General features: G+C 34.9%; 1 protein-coding gene across 1 annotated transcript; it reads left to right on the top strand.

Moving 5' to 3' along the window:
- Positions 1-767: 767 nt before the first annotated feature.
- LOC128982874 (uncharacterized) lies at positions 768-14,259 on the top strand. Its single transcript, XM_054401926.1, has 2 exons — positions 768-1,276; positions 14,117-14,259. Exons 1-2 carry the CDS (start codon positions 1,048-1,050, stop codon positions 14,218-14,220), a joined length of 333 nt encoding a protein of 110 aa, XP_054257901.1. The 5' UTR covers positions 768-1,047; the 3' UTR covers positions 14,221-14,259.
- Positions 14,260-14,780: the final 521 nt, after the last annotated feature.

Below are 14,780 nucleotides of genomic sequence, written 5' to 3'. Positions count from 1 at the left end.
GCATTGACTTTGTAAACGTTTGGTATGCTAGCTCCGCTCAATATTACAATCAGACAAATGAATTGTACTTCTGAGATACGTTTTTACTCCGGCTTTCGAATGAGGGCATGTCCCCCCTTGGGTCTGTCAGTTATATCAATTTTAAAGTTCCCATGTAATTTGAATGATTAATGATTTAATTAACAAATTGCAGATGCTGGTATGAAGTAAGCCGCGGCCTGGTAGAATTGACAACGTCGCAAGTGGTTTTGTATAGTGACAGACATCCCATAAGATAACGTGGCAGACACGTGACATCAGCTCATTTTCGCACTTTATTGATTTAAATTTATATTTATGAACATAAATTTACTAAACCATTGAAAATAAAACATACAGAATTGAAAACCGAAACAATATGAATTAAAAATCTATATCTGTAAATTTGAGCGGAGTCAATATTGTCATAGTCCAATAACCAAGCTTTCGTAAATACACAAATAATTAGCTTGCTTCTTCCAAAACAAAACAGCTGTTACAACCCTACTTGCGACGTTTCCACTTCGAAAGCCGCGGCCTCCGGCCTGGATTTTTGAGTTAAAGGCGGCCGTCAGTCTTTATGGTTTAGTCTAGCAGTTCCTCTTCTAGCAAGATCAAGATGGACTTCGTAGCCTCATAGCAGAAATACAAGGCAGCCTACTACTAGGACAAAAATGTTTCATGCTCATGCTCCAGCCATTCATTATAATACATTTTAATAATAATAAACAATTAAACAAACAGTCACTAAAACAACAGGAAACATGTACAGAAACGTCAGAAACACTTATTTTTAGGTTATCGGTTATCGTTCGTTTGTTGCAATTACAGTTAGTAGGCTATGTACCTTTATCTCAGAGTTGATTAAATTGTTAAAAAGGTTTATCTAAAAAAAACTTCCTTGGTAACTTAACTTATTACCAATCTGTTTAAAGTTTAATCACTGCTTTGCAATCAATAAGTAGGCCCTAGAATTAAATTGCATATTTTTTCTAAGCCTAAGTTAGTTGTAGTAAAATATCATTAACCATGTCGAGTGTGCTTTGTGTAACTTTATACAGGAATGACACTCAAATTTTACACAGATCTAAAGAAATTAAACAAAATAATTTAAGAAATATTATTGATGGGCTTAAGGATATGCAAGCAAATATAAACCAACTGCTTACTGATTTGGTAAACAATTGTGATGGTAAAATTGGAAAAGCAAATCAGGAAATGGAAATGGAAGGTGATGGTGGTGAAGATGATGAAGAAGGTAGGCCTAATGTGTGTTAGGTAGTCAATTTAAGGTTTTTATTGAGTGTTGCCTAGGTACCTAAGTTAGTATAAACGTTGATAGCCTAAGTTAGGACTCCGTCCAAGGCAATACAACTAATAACCTAGGCAATAGGAATAAACGAGGCCTAATTAAAGTTTATTTGATGTTGCCTTGCTCCATCGTAACGTCACACCGGGAACGTTTAGTATTTTAGGCTTAGTTTAAATCAGATCAATCTATAACTTAACTAAACTTGCTTTATTTTTGATAAAACAGTAGAGCGTCGAAAATCTAAAGGGTTTTAAAATATTTTTTAGCACTGAGATAACAGATATTTTAAAAGGCTGCACTTTACTTTACGTCCTACACTCATTCGAATAAAACAACCGAATGAAAATATCGGTATATCGAGCGTTTCATTCGATATATCGTTTGTTTACTTAAGGTTAGGTTAACCTTACCTAACTAACAAAATGATATATCGAACAATCGATATATCGATCGATATTTTCATTCGAATGAGTGTAGGACGTAAAGTTAAGTGCAGCCTTTTAAAATTTCGTGGGCAAAACAGTCAGCTTGTTGGTAATGTACCTAATATAACTTACCTAAGTAGGCCTAACTTACAATTTAACCATTATTTTAGTGAATTTCCTATAAGTTAGGGAATAAGCTATTAAGTTAAGTTACCGTAAGGTCTCATGGTAAGACCTGGACCCAGGACCGATTTACTTTTTCCTTTGGAGGTCCGCAGAGGCCAAAAACACCATTCGTTCAAATTCATAAATGTAAATTTATAGATATGCCTACCTATAGGCCTGTATATATATATTTATTGCAGAAGATATGTGTCCGGTAACCGGATGTGGATTAGGCCCTAGGCGTCCGGCAGTTACACTGTCATAACGAACCAAACTTGCTGATAGGCTAAAGAAAATATCGAATGAATGTAAGACAGACAGACAGACAGAAAATCTTTAATCAAAATCTTAGAGATTTGAAAGGCGTCAATACAATATTAATACAAAAATGAGATAAATTGTCAAATACAATCAAAATTCTGCCAGTCCATAAATTCTCTTATGCTGTAGAATGGCATCTTGCAGAACCAACCGGTGAGTTGAGCTTTTAAGGTTTTAGGGTTGACATCTTTCAGCTCTCCTGGCAGCATGTTGAAGAATTTTGTTTCAGCATAGGTAGGCTTACGTTCGAAGAGTCCAAGGCAATGAGCAGGGAGGTTGTAGTTGGTTTTATTTCTCGTTTCTTAGCTGTGTACTTCTTCATGTCGCTTGAGATTCCTGGTTGAGGCCAAAATAATGGTTTCTATTATGTAGAGACTGATTACAGTAAGTAGTTCATTGTCTTTAAAGAAACCTCTAGAACTTTCCAGCCAGTCGACATCATACATGATTTTCAGAGCTTTTTTCTGCAGTATCAATACTCGTTCCAAGTGAGTATGAGCAGCAGACCCCCAAACTGCTATTCCATACCGTAGATGGCTTTCAAATAGGACGTGATACGCCACAAGCACAGCCTCTTGCGTGCGTGCAGACGCTTTTAATTCTCCTCAGAGCATATAGAGCGCTACTAAGCTGTCGACATAGGTGGTCTAGATTGAATTGATTGAATGGTCTTTGATTCGTTGAAAACCAAGTCATTGCTACTAAAGTAGTCCTCCGCACATCCAAGAGCCACGAATGTTCTCATTTCCAGATTTTCAACAGATTCACCCGATGTCAGCAGAACAGAGTCATCTGCATACAAACGGTATGGCAATGTTGGTGAAGGAAATCTGGCAGGTCATTGGTAAATAATATGAACAAGATTGGTCCAAGGACCGATCCCTGTGGTACTCCCCTTGATGTTGACAAAAGTACAGATCTGGTCTTAGATTTTATTCCATTTTGGACTTCTAGCTCAACCAATTGATGCCTTCCTTGAAGATAGTTCTGGAACCACATCAATGCTGAATCTTCGAAACCCAGCAGGCTGAGCTTTTCCAGTATCAGGTCATGACCAAGGCAGTCAAAAGCCTTGGTCATGTCTAGAAAGATGCCAGTAGTTGTATCACCCTCCTCGATTCGGTCAATGATGTATTCAACCACTTCCACCAACGCTGTCAAGGTGGACCGTTTGCTCAAAAACCCGTGCTGTTGATTAGTTAGCAAGTTGTTCCAAGGGCAAGGTGATGAAACACTCTTTTTATCACTATATTCTCAATAACCTTTGAAAATGTTGATTTGAGCGAAATGGGTCTGAAATTTCCAACGTCTTCTTTTGACCCCTTCTTGTGTAGTGGTACTACTTTTGACATCTTTAGTTTGCTTGGAAATTGACCTTGCTCAAAGGATAGATTTCTAATATAAACCAAGGGAGGTGTTAGTTCCTCTGAACAGTACTTTAAGATTTTCGAAGATATCTCATCCAGGCCAGCAGATGGTTTGGGTTTTAGCTTACGGATTATCTCATGTCATGGCTGTCAGTTGGATGTAAGGTGTTTATGGGAGAGGAAATGTTAGGGGGAGCAACCCCTCCTTTTTGCTGTAACCGTACTCTCTGAGTTCCTCAAAGGGTTTTTTCTGCAACAGAGGAAAAGTACTCGTTGAAATGATCAGCAAGAACTTTATTTACCATTTACCATTTACCATTTACCATCGATGTCTTCTCCGCCGTCCTTGTAGACAGGGGAATCGTCAAATTCTTGTTAATATGTGTATGCGTGTGTGTGAGTTTGAGCATTGCTCTCCTATTTATTGTTTAGGTTATATTTGTGTTCATTTATAAAGTCAATTAATTTATAATATGGTCGTTTAATCAAGTATTGTTTGAGTTGTTTTTTAAAAGTTTTATTTTCACTTATTTCTTTGAGTTCTTTTGGCAAAAGATTAAACATTTTGATCCCCATGTTGTTTGGTGTTTTACTGGTTTTGTTTAGCCTGTGATAGCCTATGTCAAGGTTTGATTTGTTTCTGATGTTATAGTTGTGACAATGGGTTCTGAGTTGGGGGGATTTGATTTGATTGAGGTAATTGTTTCAAAAAGGTAAAGGGAGATTACAGTTAGGATTTGGTTTTCGATAAAGAAAGGTTTACAGTGGGCTTGTGGGTTTTCTTGTTCAATTTGTTCTATTATTCGAATTGCTTTCTTCTGTAGGGTTATTATTTTCTCAATGTGAATTTCATTTGCAGAGCCCCAGGCTATGATGCCATATCTGATATGCGATGAAAAGATTGCATGATATGCAGTTATAGTAATTTCTTTGTTTGTTAGACTTCTAATTCTTCGTAAAGCATATAGGCCCCTGAATATATGGTTTGACCTAGAAATAATTAGAACACAAATGAAACCATTGTAGTTTGATAGTGAAAAGTATTGTGAATAACATATCAAAAGTCTCCAAAAATATCTTTGGTGGTACACCACCATTTTTCCAAAATGGCGGCCAAATCCAGTAGTTTTCTGCTTTTTAATGAAATTATGACTTTCCAGTCAATATTAGTGAAAAGTCGTAAATACATTTTATTTTCCTCCTGAAATTACCTTTAAAATTATACCAAATACATGTACGTACAACCAAAAATAAACCCCGCAGAAATAATAAAATATTTCAAATAAAAGTTTTCCAATAAATTAATGTAATAGTCCAAGCAAACTAATAAAACAGACACAGGGATCGTATAAAAATTTGCAAGTAAACGTTTTATGGTTTAATTTTTATTTTTGTGGTGTGCAGAGTGACATATCAAAAGTTGCAAAAAATCAGTCAACGGGAAACCCCTAAATTAATTATATAAAATGGTGGCTTTTCTCAATATTGGACAAATTTTGCAAAAAGAGATACCGAATACTTTTTTGCACATTTTTCGAGATATTGACTTGGGACCACCGCCAATATTTATTGGGTCGTTAGTACTGTACTTCATTTTGATAGGGGACGCTTTTTTGACCGCCATCTTGGATCCGCCATATTGGACATATATTTTTTTAATGCAATGATAGTGTTGTGACACATCATTTCAAACTACATTCTTATACTGATTTCAATGCTGAAATCCGTTTTTAAATATATTTTTTCGTTTAGAAGATATGTTTAAACGAAAACTCTCCCCCATACATTTCTTATGGACGTTTTGTAGTTTGATAATTTTTTTCAGATTATTTTTCTTACATATCGAGTTCTTATTAACGGTTGCAGTTTGTTCTGGCCTTAAAATATTCAGTATTGTAAGGGCTTCCATTTGAGCTCTTGAGCATTAAAATCAGACGAGTTAAAGACCAGCTACAAACCTCAGAACAATATCAATTTTAACTTTTTAGAAATAAATTTTTATTAAAAGATTTATAACTCGGGTTGTTAATACGTCACCAAGTTCTTTCTAGTCTCAAATTACTCAGTAAATGTTTGGCTTTGATTTTATTAATTATTAAACAAAATCTGACAATTTTAAAATGAGTCATGGATTTTAATTAACATTAAAATGTATTTATTTTAAAATTTGTATTTTTGAACGTATATCCCCAATTCTAAATCACTCCCAAAACTCTTTATAGTCTTAAATAATTCGTAACATCATTTACTTTTATTTTAGCTAAGGATTACTTATTGGGAGTTATTAGGGTTCGGGATATCTGTCCTTAACCAAAGACAAATTTCTAAAAAGAAATAATTTACTGTCAAATGAAGATTCATGACTCATTTTAAATTTTTCGGATTTTATTTAGTGATTGATAAAATTAAAGAAAAGCATTTACAGAATAATTTAAGACCAGAAAGAACTTGGCGACTTATTAACAACCCGAGTTATAACTCTTTTAATAAAAATATATTTCTAAAAAGTTAAAATTGATATTGTTCTGAGGTTTGTAGCTGGTCTTTAACTCGTCTGATTTTAATGCTCAAGAGCTCAAATGGAAGCCCTTACAATACTGAATATTTTAAGGCCAGAACGAACTGCAACCGTTAAAAAGAACTCGATATATAAGAAAAATAATCTGAAAAAAATTATCAAACTACGAAACGTCCATAAGAAATGTATGGGGGAGAGTTTTCGTTTGAACATATCTCCTAAACTAAAAAAAGATATTTAAAAGCGGATTTCGGCATTGAAATCAGTGTAAAAATGTAGTTTGAAATGATATGTCACAATACTATCATTAGATTAAAAATATATATATCAATGTCCAATATGGCGGATCCAAGATGGCGGCCAAACCGCGTTCCCTATCAAAACGAAGTACTAATGACCTAATAAATATCGGCGGTGGTCCCAAGTCAGTTTCTCAAAAAATGTTCATACAAAATGCATGTAGTATCTTTTTTTTCAAAATTTTTCCAATGTTGGGAAAATCCGCCGTTTTAAATTGTGATTTTAGTGGTTTTCTCGTGCACCGATTTTTGGCAACTTTTAGTATGTTGTTCTGCAAACCCAACACTACAAAATAAAACCATAAAACGTTTTCTTGCAATTTTTTTAAGGTCATATCCTATATTTCTCTGACTAGGACTATTACGATAATTTATAAAAAATATTATTATTTGAATTATTTTATTATTTCTACGGGGTTTATTTTTGGTTGTAGGTACATGTATTTGGTATTATTTTAAAGGTAATTTCAGGAGGAAAATAAAATGTATTTACGACTTTTCACCAATATTGACTGGAAAGTCAGAATTTCAATAAAAAGCAAAAAACTACTGGATTTGGCCGCCATTTTGGAAAAAAGGTGGTGTTCCACCAAAGATATTTTTGGAGACTTTTGATATGTTATTCACAATACCTTTCACTATTGAATAACAATGGTTTCATCTGTGTTCTAATTATTTCTAGGTTTTGCTATTTTTTTCTTATTTTAAGGCGCCTAATACACAACTTGTGACAATTTTCCACCTAGCTTTAAAAGGTGATCATGCCATGTTAGGTTTTTGTCCAAAATTATTCCAAGGAACTTAGTATTGGTTTGTGAGTTTTCATCTGTAGTTGAAATTTCATTGTTATGGTTTGTAGGTTTGAAGTTTATTACTATTGTTTTCTGTTTATTTATTGTCAAGTTTATTTCGTTGCAAGCAGCTGTAGAGATTTGTAGAGTTTCATTAGTTTTTAATTTTTGAAGTTCTGGAGTTTTGCCATCTGTTGGTGTGATGATTGTTGTGTCGTCTGCAAACATTATAGAGGCGCTGTCTTCTGTAAAATTGGTGGGGAATGAATTTATATATGTTAAGAAAAGCAGGGGCCCTAGTATGGAGCCCTGCGGAATTCCTTTGTAAGTTGTCTGTAGTTTAGACCTGCATTTGATTTCATAATAGTTCTTCGTATATTCTATTTCGACTAGCTGCTTCCTGTTCGTTAGATAGTTCTGGATCCAATCTAATGCTTTGTGAGTTATGTTAAGTTGCTTAAGCTTTTTTATAAGAATTTTTCTATCTAAGCTGTCAAATGCTTTTTCGATGTCTAAGAAGATGCCGGTTGCTTGGGATTTAGTTTCCCATATATTAGTTATTTTATCACAAAGGGTTGCTAATGCTGTATTGGTAGATTTGCCACTTCGAAAACCATGTTGGGATTGGGAAATTTTATTATTATTTTCTAAATAGTTCATCAGTTGGTTATGTATGTTTTTTTCTATGTATTTCGACAATGTTGGTAGGATAGATATCGGTCTATAGTTTGAAATATTTGTCTTCTCTCCTTTCTTATACTTTGGATAGACTAGTGCTATTTTTGCTAGGTCTGGTACGGTTGCTTGTTTAATTGAGGCATTTATTACGTTTAACAGGGGCTCAATTATTTGATTTTTACAATGCTTAATCATTTTGTTATTTATCTCATCAATCCCCGAGGAATTTTTTGGGGGTAGCTTAGTCATTATTTGCTCAAGTTCTTTTTGGGTTATAGTCTTGAATTCCGATAGAGAGTCTGGTTCGGGTAGTGTCATGTCCGGTGTTAGGTTGTCGAAATTGGTGTCCAGTGTCTCAGTAGGTTCTCCTTTGCCTAGAGTGATGAAGTGGGTATTAAATAATTTGCATATCTTGGTAGGGTCGCTGATAAGTTGGTCTTTGGCTATTAGTTTAATCTCTTCGTTGTGTTTTTTATTGGGATTTCTTTCTCTATTTATGGTTGACCATAGTTCTTTATTTTTATTGGGGGCATTTTTTATTTTTTCAATGATTGTGTTTCTTTTTTGTAATTTAATTTCTAAGTCATAACATCTTTTTAGCCGTTTGTGTAGTTCCTTATCTTCATCTTTATTTGTCAATAAATATTTTTGTTCTGCCTGACGTAATGTAGATCTTAATTTTACCAGCTTTTCATTCCAGAATATTTTTTTATTATTTTTGTTATTATACGCTCTGTAGGTTTTGGGCATGATTTCTTCAATTTTTCCTTGGATGGTTTTCACTAGGTAGTTATATTTTTTGTTAACATCAGGAGTTGTAAATATGTATGACCAGTCTTGATTACTAAGTGATTCTTTTAGTTCATCCAATTTAGCTGTTGTTATTTTTCTGGTTAGCCTTTTGATGGGGGGGTTAGTTTTCATTTTTATTGCTTCTACTATACATTTCAAAGCCTGATGGTCAGAGATTGAGTTCCAAATAGATGACACTTGTAGTTTTGATAGGCTAATATTAGTACAGCACCAATCAATACATGTCTCAGATGTAGAAGTTATTCTGGTAGGTTCCACCTCAATCGGTTTCAGGTTATGTTCTGTTAGTATATTTAAAAATTCAATTGTATCAGGGGTTGTTTTTTTGATGTAGTCAATGTTTACATCTCCCATAAATATAATGTTTTTTTTCTTATGCGTGAAGTTTGATAAAAATTCGGAAAATTTATTGAAAAATGTATTTAAATTGCCACTAGGTGATCTGTATCCTCCTATGATTATAGTTTGTTCTTTTATCAATTCGATTGCTGCTAATTCAATTGTCAGTTCTTCGTTGAAATCCTGGATGTTTATTTAATGAATTTGCTTGTATTTCATCGCTTCCTTAATATAAATTGCTACCCCACCCCATTTATAAATATGTCTGGAGAAATCAGAGGATAGAATATAATTAGGTATATTTACTGATTTAAGTTCTTCATTTGTTAGGCCATGTTCTGAAATTATTAGTATATCTGGATTTATTTCATGGACTTCAAATAGTAATTTTTCAATTTTCTTGTGGAGTCCTCTTTGAATATTTAAATGATAAATTTTAAGGCTGGGGTTTTTATTTTCAGGATTTTTAGCAGGTTTGTTGTTAGAATACGGGAGATGGGCTTCAGCACTTGTGGCAATTAGGCTTGGGGGTTTTTTGGCTCTAGACTATTGTTTAGGATTTTGGTTGTGTGACAGGTTATATCTGTTACAAGTTCTTTATTTGTTGAAATCGTGGTTTGATCCGTATTTTTTGCCAGGTCCACAGTTGTCCGTTCATCCTCAGTCGCTGTCAGATCCAGAGTCGCAAGTAGCTCCTCAGTCACTAGGCTCGTTTTGTCCTCAATTGCTAGTTGGTCCCTTGTCGCTGGTTGATTTTCAATTGATTGTTTATCTTTAGTTGTTAGGTAGCTTTCGGTTCCCTTATGATTTTTGGTATCGGTAGATGTTATGTCCCTACTTTTTCTTAGACTCTTTACTGTGGTTGCCTTGCTTTTTGCAGTTGCTAGGGTTTGATTCGTAGTTTGGAGTGTGTGCTCCAAAGATTCACTCAGAGCTTTGTCTCCGATTGCATTGGGATGTATTCCGTCTCGTGAGTAGAGGTCTTCCCCAAAAGAGCTGGTAATGTCTACAAAATTTATGTGCAGTTGTTCGCACATGAATCTAAGGGCGTCATTTATCTGATCGATATAGCAGTCCCGAACATCCTTCCTGTATAAAATACTGTGTACATACCATTTAGTTTCAGTATGGATTTTTTGAAGGGATTCGATAGTGTACCAGAGGGGTCTCATTACATGATTTGGCGTTGGGGCTTGCTGGACATTGTTTGATCCCATATTAACGATAACTTTATTTGGGAGTTTATTTTGGTGGCACAGGAATCTGCTTAAATCAGCTATTTTACCTCCCGGCATAATTCTGTAATGAATTTCATGAGAGTCGGAGCACTTGATGGCAGTGGTTTTGGCAGCACTTGTGGCAGATGGAGTTTGGTTTGTCTAGCCTAGGCTAATATTTGTTGCATGGAATTTTTGAGTGTTTTTCCCCTAGCTAAAAAACTTTGTCTAGCCTAACAATTAATGCAAAAACATGTTTTTTTTTTTTTAAACAGATTTAAAACTAAAGAGTGTATTTGACTATATTATTGAAAAACAGAAGGTCCTACCTTGAGATGTCTTCTAATTTATGGCAATGCTCACGAAAATGGTGTGGTGTGGGTAGGCTGCAATATTGGTGTTGGGAGTTTGCTTCCTTCCAGTTAGTTGTCCTTGTAGTTAATAAGCCCAATTTAATGCAAAGGTTTGGGCGCCGCCATCTTGGTTCTTGCGAGTGTGAACATTTTGCTTATTTCTCACCAAAGTTTCGGTACTATTTCATATGTTGGATGTTAAAGACTAATCTTTATGTTGTTTGAAGGCACTTTATCCGATTAGTTTCATTTCATATATCGAAATTTCAAAGTTAGCCTGTTGAAAGAAGCCTTGTAACCGTGAAACCGTCAAAGGCCTAGACTTACACTCTTTCACAACCTCAACTAAGTTACAACTACACAAGAGAGAAGAGACAGACAGGACAAGACACAGGACAGGACTTTGGAGTCAGTGACTAGTTTTCCGTCAATCCTCAGTTTTTGGTTGCCGTTGCTCACTTTTTTCTGAGTTCTTTCTGAGTTTATTGTCCTCCAGATGGCTTGGCTTTTGTTATCGGAGTTTTGGATGAACTCAGAATTCACCTTTCTACTTAACTTTTTCAGGTGGGTGTCGTAAATCTTTTTTAGGTCAGCAGTACGGCGTTTGTCTTCTTCTTTTCCACTGAGAATGAATGATTCTTGAGCGGCTAGAAATTGTGCTCTCATACGGTTCACTTCGTCATCATAACAGTGAAAGCGTCTTCTTCTATTCCTGATACGAGATTTTCTCAGAGGGCAAGTCATGTTCAGCATATTAGTGACTATGCTAATGAAGTTGTTGTAGGCACCTTCTACCTCAGAAGATCTGTAGACCATTTCCCAAGTCTCTTCCTGTAACTGAAATTTAAGATTTGCCAAGTTATCTGAGTTTACGTTACGGCAAAAAGATGCCGTTGGCTTCTTACATTTTGCATTCAGATTAATCTCACACAACTGGCCTGTATGGTCGGAGATACCAGTCTTGATTACTTGAACAGCCACGTCAGCGAGAAGTCCATTAGTTGTGCACACAGTGTCTATGGAAGTAGATGAAGTCGGAGAGATTCTCGTGGGGGAAAGCGAGATTCTAGTCATGCCATATCCAATTAATAGCTCTTTAAACTCAGTTTTTTGCTTATAAGGCTTGAGGTCATTGATGTTAATATCACCTACCAAAATCATCGGGTTACTTTTCTTTGACAATGATGTAAGCCCCTCAGCTAAGGTTTTAAATGCTTCAGAGGTTTTCTCCACACTGTTACTCGAGGGCATGTAGACTCCTAGAATCTGAAGACATTCTGTGCTATTAGGCCAAAAATTTTGTTTAAAATTGTTATATTTTTAATATTTTGTTATTTGTAAAATTTTGTTTATAAAATAAAATTATAAGTTAAATGCCAAAAATTCTAACAAAAGATGTACCTACAGTTAAGAAGAAATGGCATTCAAATCAAAATCTTTGACAAAAAGTTAAAGTTACCAATGGGATTCGAACCATGGACTCTTGCATTTCAGCGGAGCACTCTATCCACTTCACCACGAACACCGATGGTTGTACATCGTATTGTTGTGGTAATGGCGTTCTGGGCCCCCACAACCCGGTGACGTAACTGCCGGACGCCTAATCCACGTCCGGTTACTGGACACGTATCCTCTGTGTATATTTATATAACTTATAACTTAACTTATGTGTCCCCGTCAGTGCGATAACTCGAGCAAAAATGATCCGATTTTGTTGAAATTTGGTATAAGTTTTTAAGCGTGTAAACCTACATTTATTTGAACGAGTTTGTGAATCAGCATGATTGGACCATGGGAACGGGATTTTATGGGTTAAAAATGTGTTTTTCCCATTTTGACCGTAAAAACATAACATTTTGCAATTTCTTTCTAAACCATCGTATAAAGCTTAAGAAAAGAAATAGGGTATAATTTAGTATATGGAAGCTCTGTTGTATGCCTAAAGTTTACAGAGAAAATTGGCTGCACCTTAGTATCTATCCTACACTCATTCGAATGAAATACCGGTATATCATGGCATACCGGAGGAAGTGGCAGCTCCTCTTACGCACATAGTCAATTTTTCACTGACATCTGGAATTTCCCCTCAGAATTGAAAAACTGCAAATATAAAACCAATTTTTTAAAAGTCAGACAGAACTGACCCGGGGAATTATCGTCCAATCTCTCTCCTACCAGTCGTTTCAAAATTGATTGAGAAAGTTGTTTCGGAGCAACTTCTTGGAAAAAATTAACATGTGTGACAGACAATATGGTTTCAGATGCAACAAATCAACAAAATTGGCACTCATTGATTTCATCAACAGCAGTATAGATGCGGAACAGTAGTTGGTTGTTTTGCTGATCCCTCTGAAGCCTTCGATTGTGTCGAACCTGCGATTCTATTGGAAAAATTTGCATCAATTGGAATCTCAGGACTTGCGCTGAAGTGGCTCACATCCTATATGAGCAACCAATTCCAAGTCACTGAGATAAAAAAAAACACAAATTCAAAAACTGAAAGAATTTCATCAACAATAATAAGTTAACACCAGGTGACTAAGTCACTCACGGAACTACACTTAAGACACCTAGTAATGCGAGCGGTGACACAATTCAGGCTCCGTACTACTTTAACTCTGCAGACTTCAACTGAATAATGGGGGTAGTACAGGGGAGGGGGGAAACCGAAATGATGTTAATACGGTTCTTAGAAAGAAGTCTACGAGGTACAGTTACTCTTAAAACTGCTGGCAAGCACGAATGCATTATTTTTCTACAAAAATAAATCTGCCCGGTCGCCTGGAGGAAAAACTTTGCTGTGATACCTATGAGAGTTAGCATAATTTGAGCTATTTTACCCAACATAATATGAATAGGCCTAAAAATGCTATCAACTTTATTGGCCTATTCAAGTTACAAAAAAATAAACATTGTATCTCACAGGAAACTTCTTTGGTGGCCCTTTAATCTATTTGCTAAATGGAGGGGTTTCCAAGCGTTATCCATTAAGGAGGCTTGTTGTGTCTCCACACTGTTGACACAAATGTTATATTATTGTAGCAGATAACAGGTGGTTTGCAAGGAAAAATTGGAAGTGTGGCTGAAATCTGTTCTTAAATTTAAATTTATTTTAGTTCATGATTTTTCACTTGATGGGCATAGCCAATGCTACCAGATCTTTAATTTTAAAAATGTACCGGTATAGGTATGTTTATTTTTAACAAAAAATTTTAAATAATAAATTATATTAATTCTTATAAATAATAGAGCACCCGATAACTCTCTGATAACATGATAGATTTTTTCTAAATAAAAATACTACCATAGGTTTTCAGAGATTTTAGTTTTAAATCTAGTTATTATAATATATATTAAATATATGTACTATATATATAATATATTTTACGTTTGCTGGTTATTATTCCCAGGTTGTACAGATGCATAATGTGAGCTTTTACAGCGATAACTAAGTGGGAAGCATTTATTTTTCAAATATTAACTTAATATTTTTTTTCCAGATGATAGTATTATATCTGAAGATAACCATTGTGATAATAGTCAGAAGAAGAAAAACAGCAAAGACACAAAAAGAAATTACAAAAGGAGGAAAACTTGTCTCTAGTTTATAAAATTGTAAAAATTAAAGTTGTTTTTAAATATATCTGCATTTTGTATGATTTTTGTACGTGTAAAAAAGTAGATGATACCGGTACCCTGCATTATTTTATGTGCTCACAAACTTGGCTACACTTTCATATGAAATTTATCTTTTAGATAATGATAATACTTTAAAGTTACGTTTAAGACCAACTGGGATCCCATAACCTCTTGTCATGACAATGTTGATCTCTCTTCCGAACATTTTACCAGAATCACCTCTAGTTCTGTTGGTGTGGCAAGTAAGTTGGCTTATACCGGTAACAAGAAATCTCGTTTAAAAAAGTTAAAACCGTGGATACAGTAGAACCCCTCATATCCGGCCACCACGGGACCAAGCCCCTGACCGGATAACGATTTGGCCGGATAAACCAACCTTCTATGAAAATGATAATTCATACCTAATAATAATAGGTAATCAATATATGCAATCAAAAGTATAATTTAATTCTGTTCTGGGATCATTTTTAGAAAAATAAACATGTTTGTAAAAAGAAAAAAATTTGTAGGTTAAAGTCATTAAGT

This window comes from Macrosteles quadrilineatus, unplaced genomic scaffold, assembly GCF_028750875.1.
Source record: "Macrosteles quadrilineatus isolate MER2022 unplaced genomic scaffold, UCM_ALF_1.0 Scaffold_1__1_contigs__length_201487025, whole genome shotgun sequence".
NCBI lineage: Eukaryota > Metazoa > Arthropoda > Insecta > Hemiptera > Cicadellidae > Macrosteles > Macrosteles quadrilineatus.
This window is presented reverse-complemented; position numbering and strand designations above follow the sequence as displayed.

Bases quoted from the DNA above. Each gene is read 5' to 3' on its own strand.
- LOC128982874 (XM_054401926.1), top strand. From the start codon at position 1,048: ATGTCGAGTGTGCTTTGTGTAACTTTATACAGGAATGACACTCAAATT. The intron at 1,277-14,116 runs GTAGGCCTAATG...TTTTTTTTCCAG, and splicing joins TGGTGAAGATGATGAAGAAG to ATGATAGTATTATATCTGAA.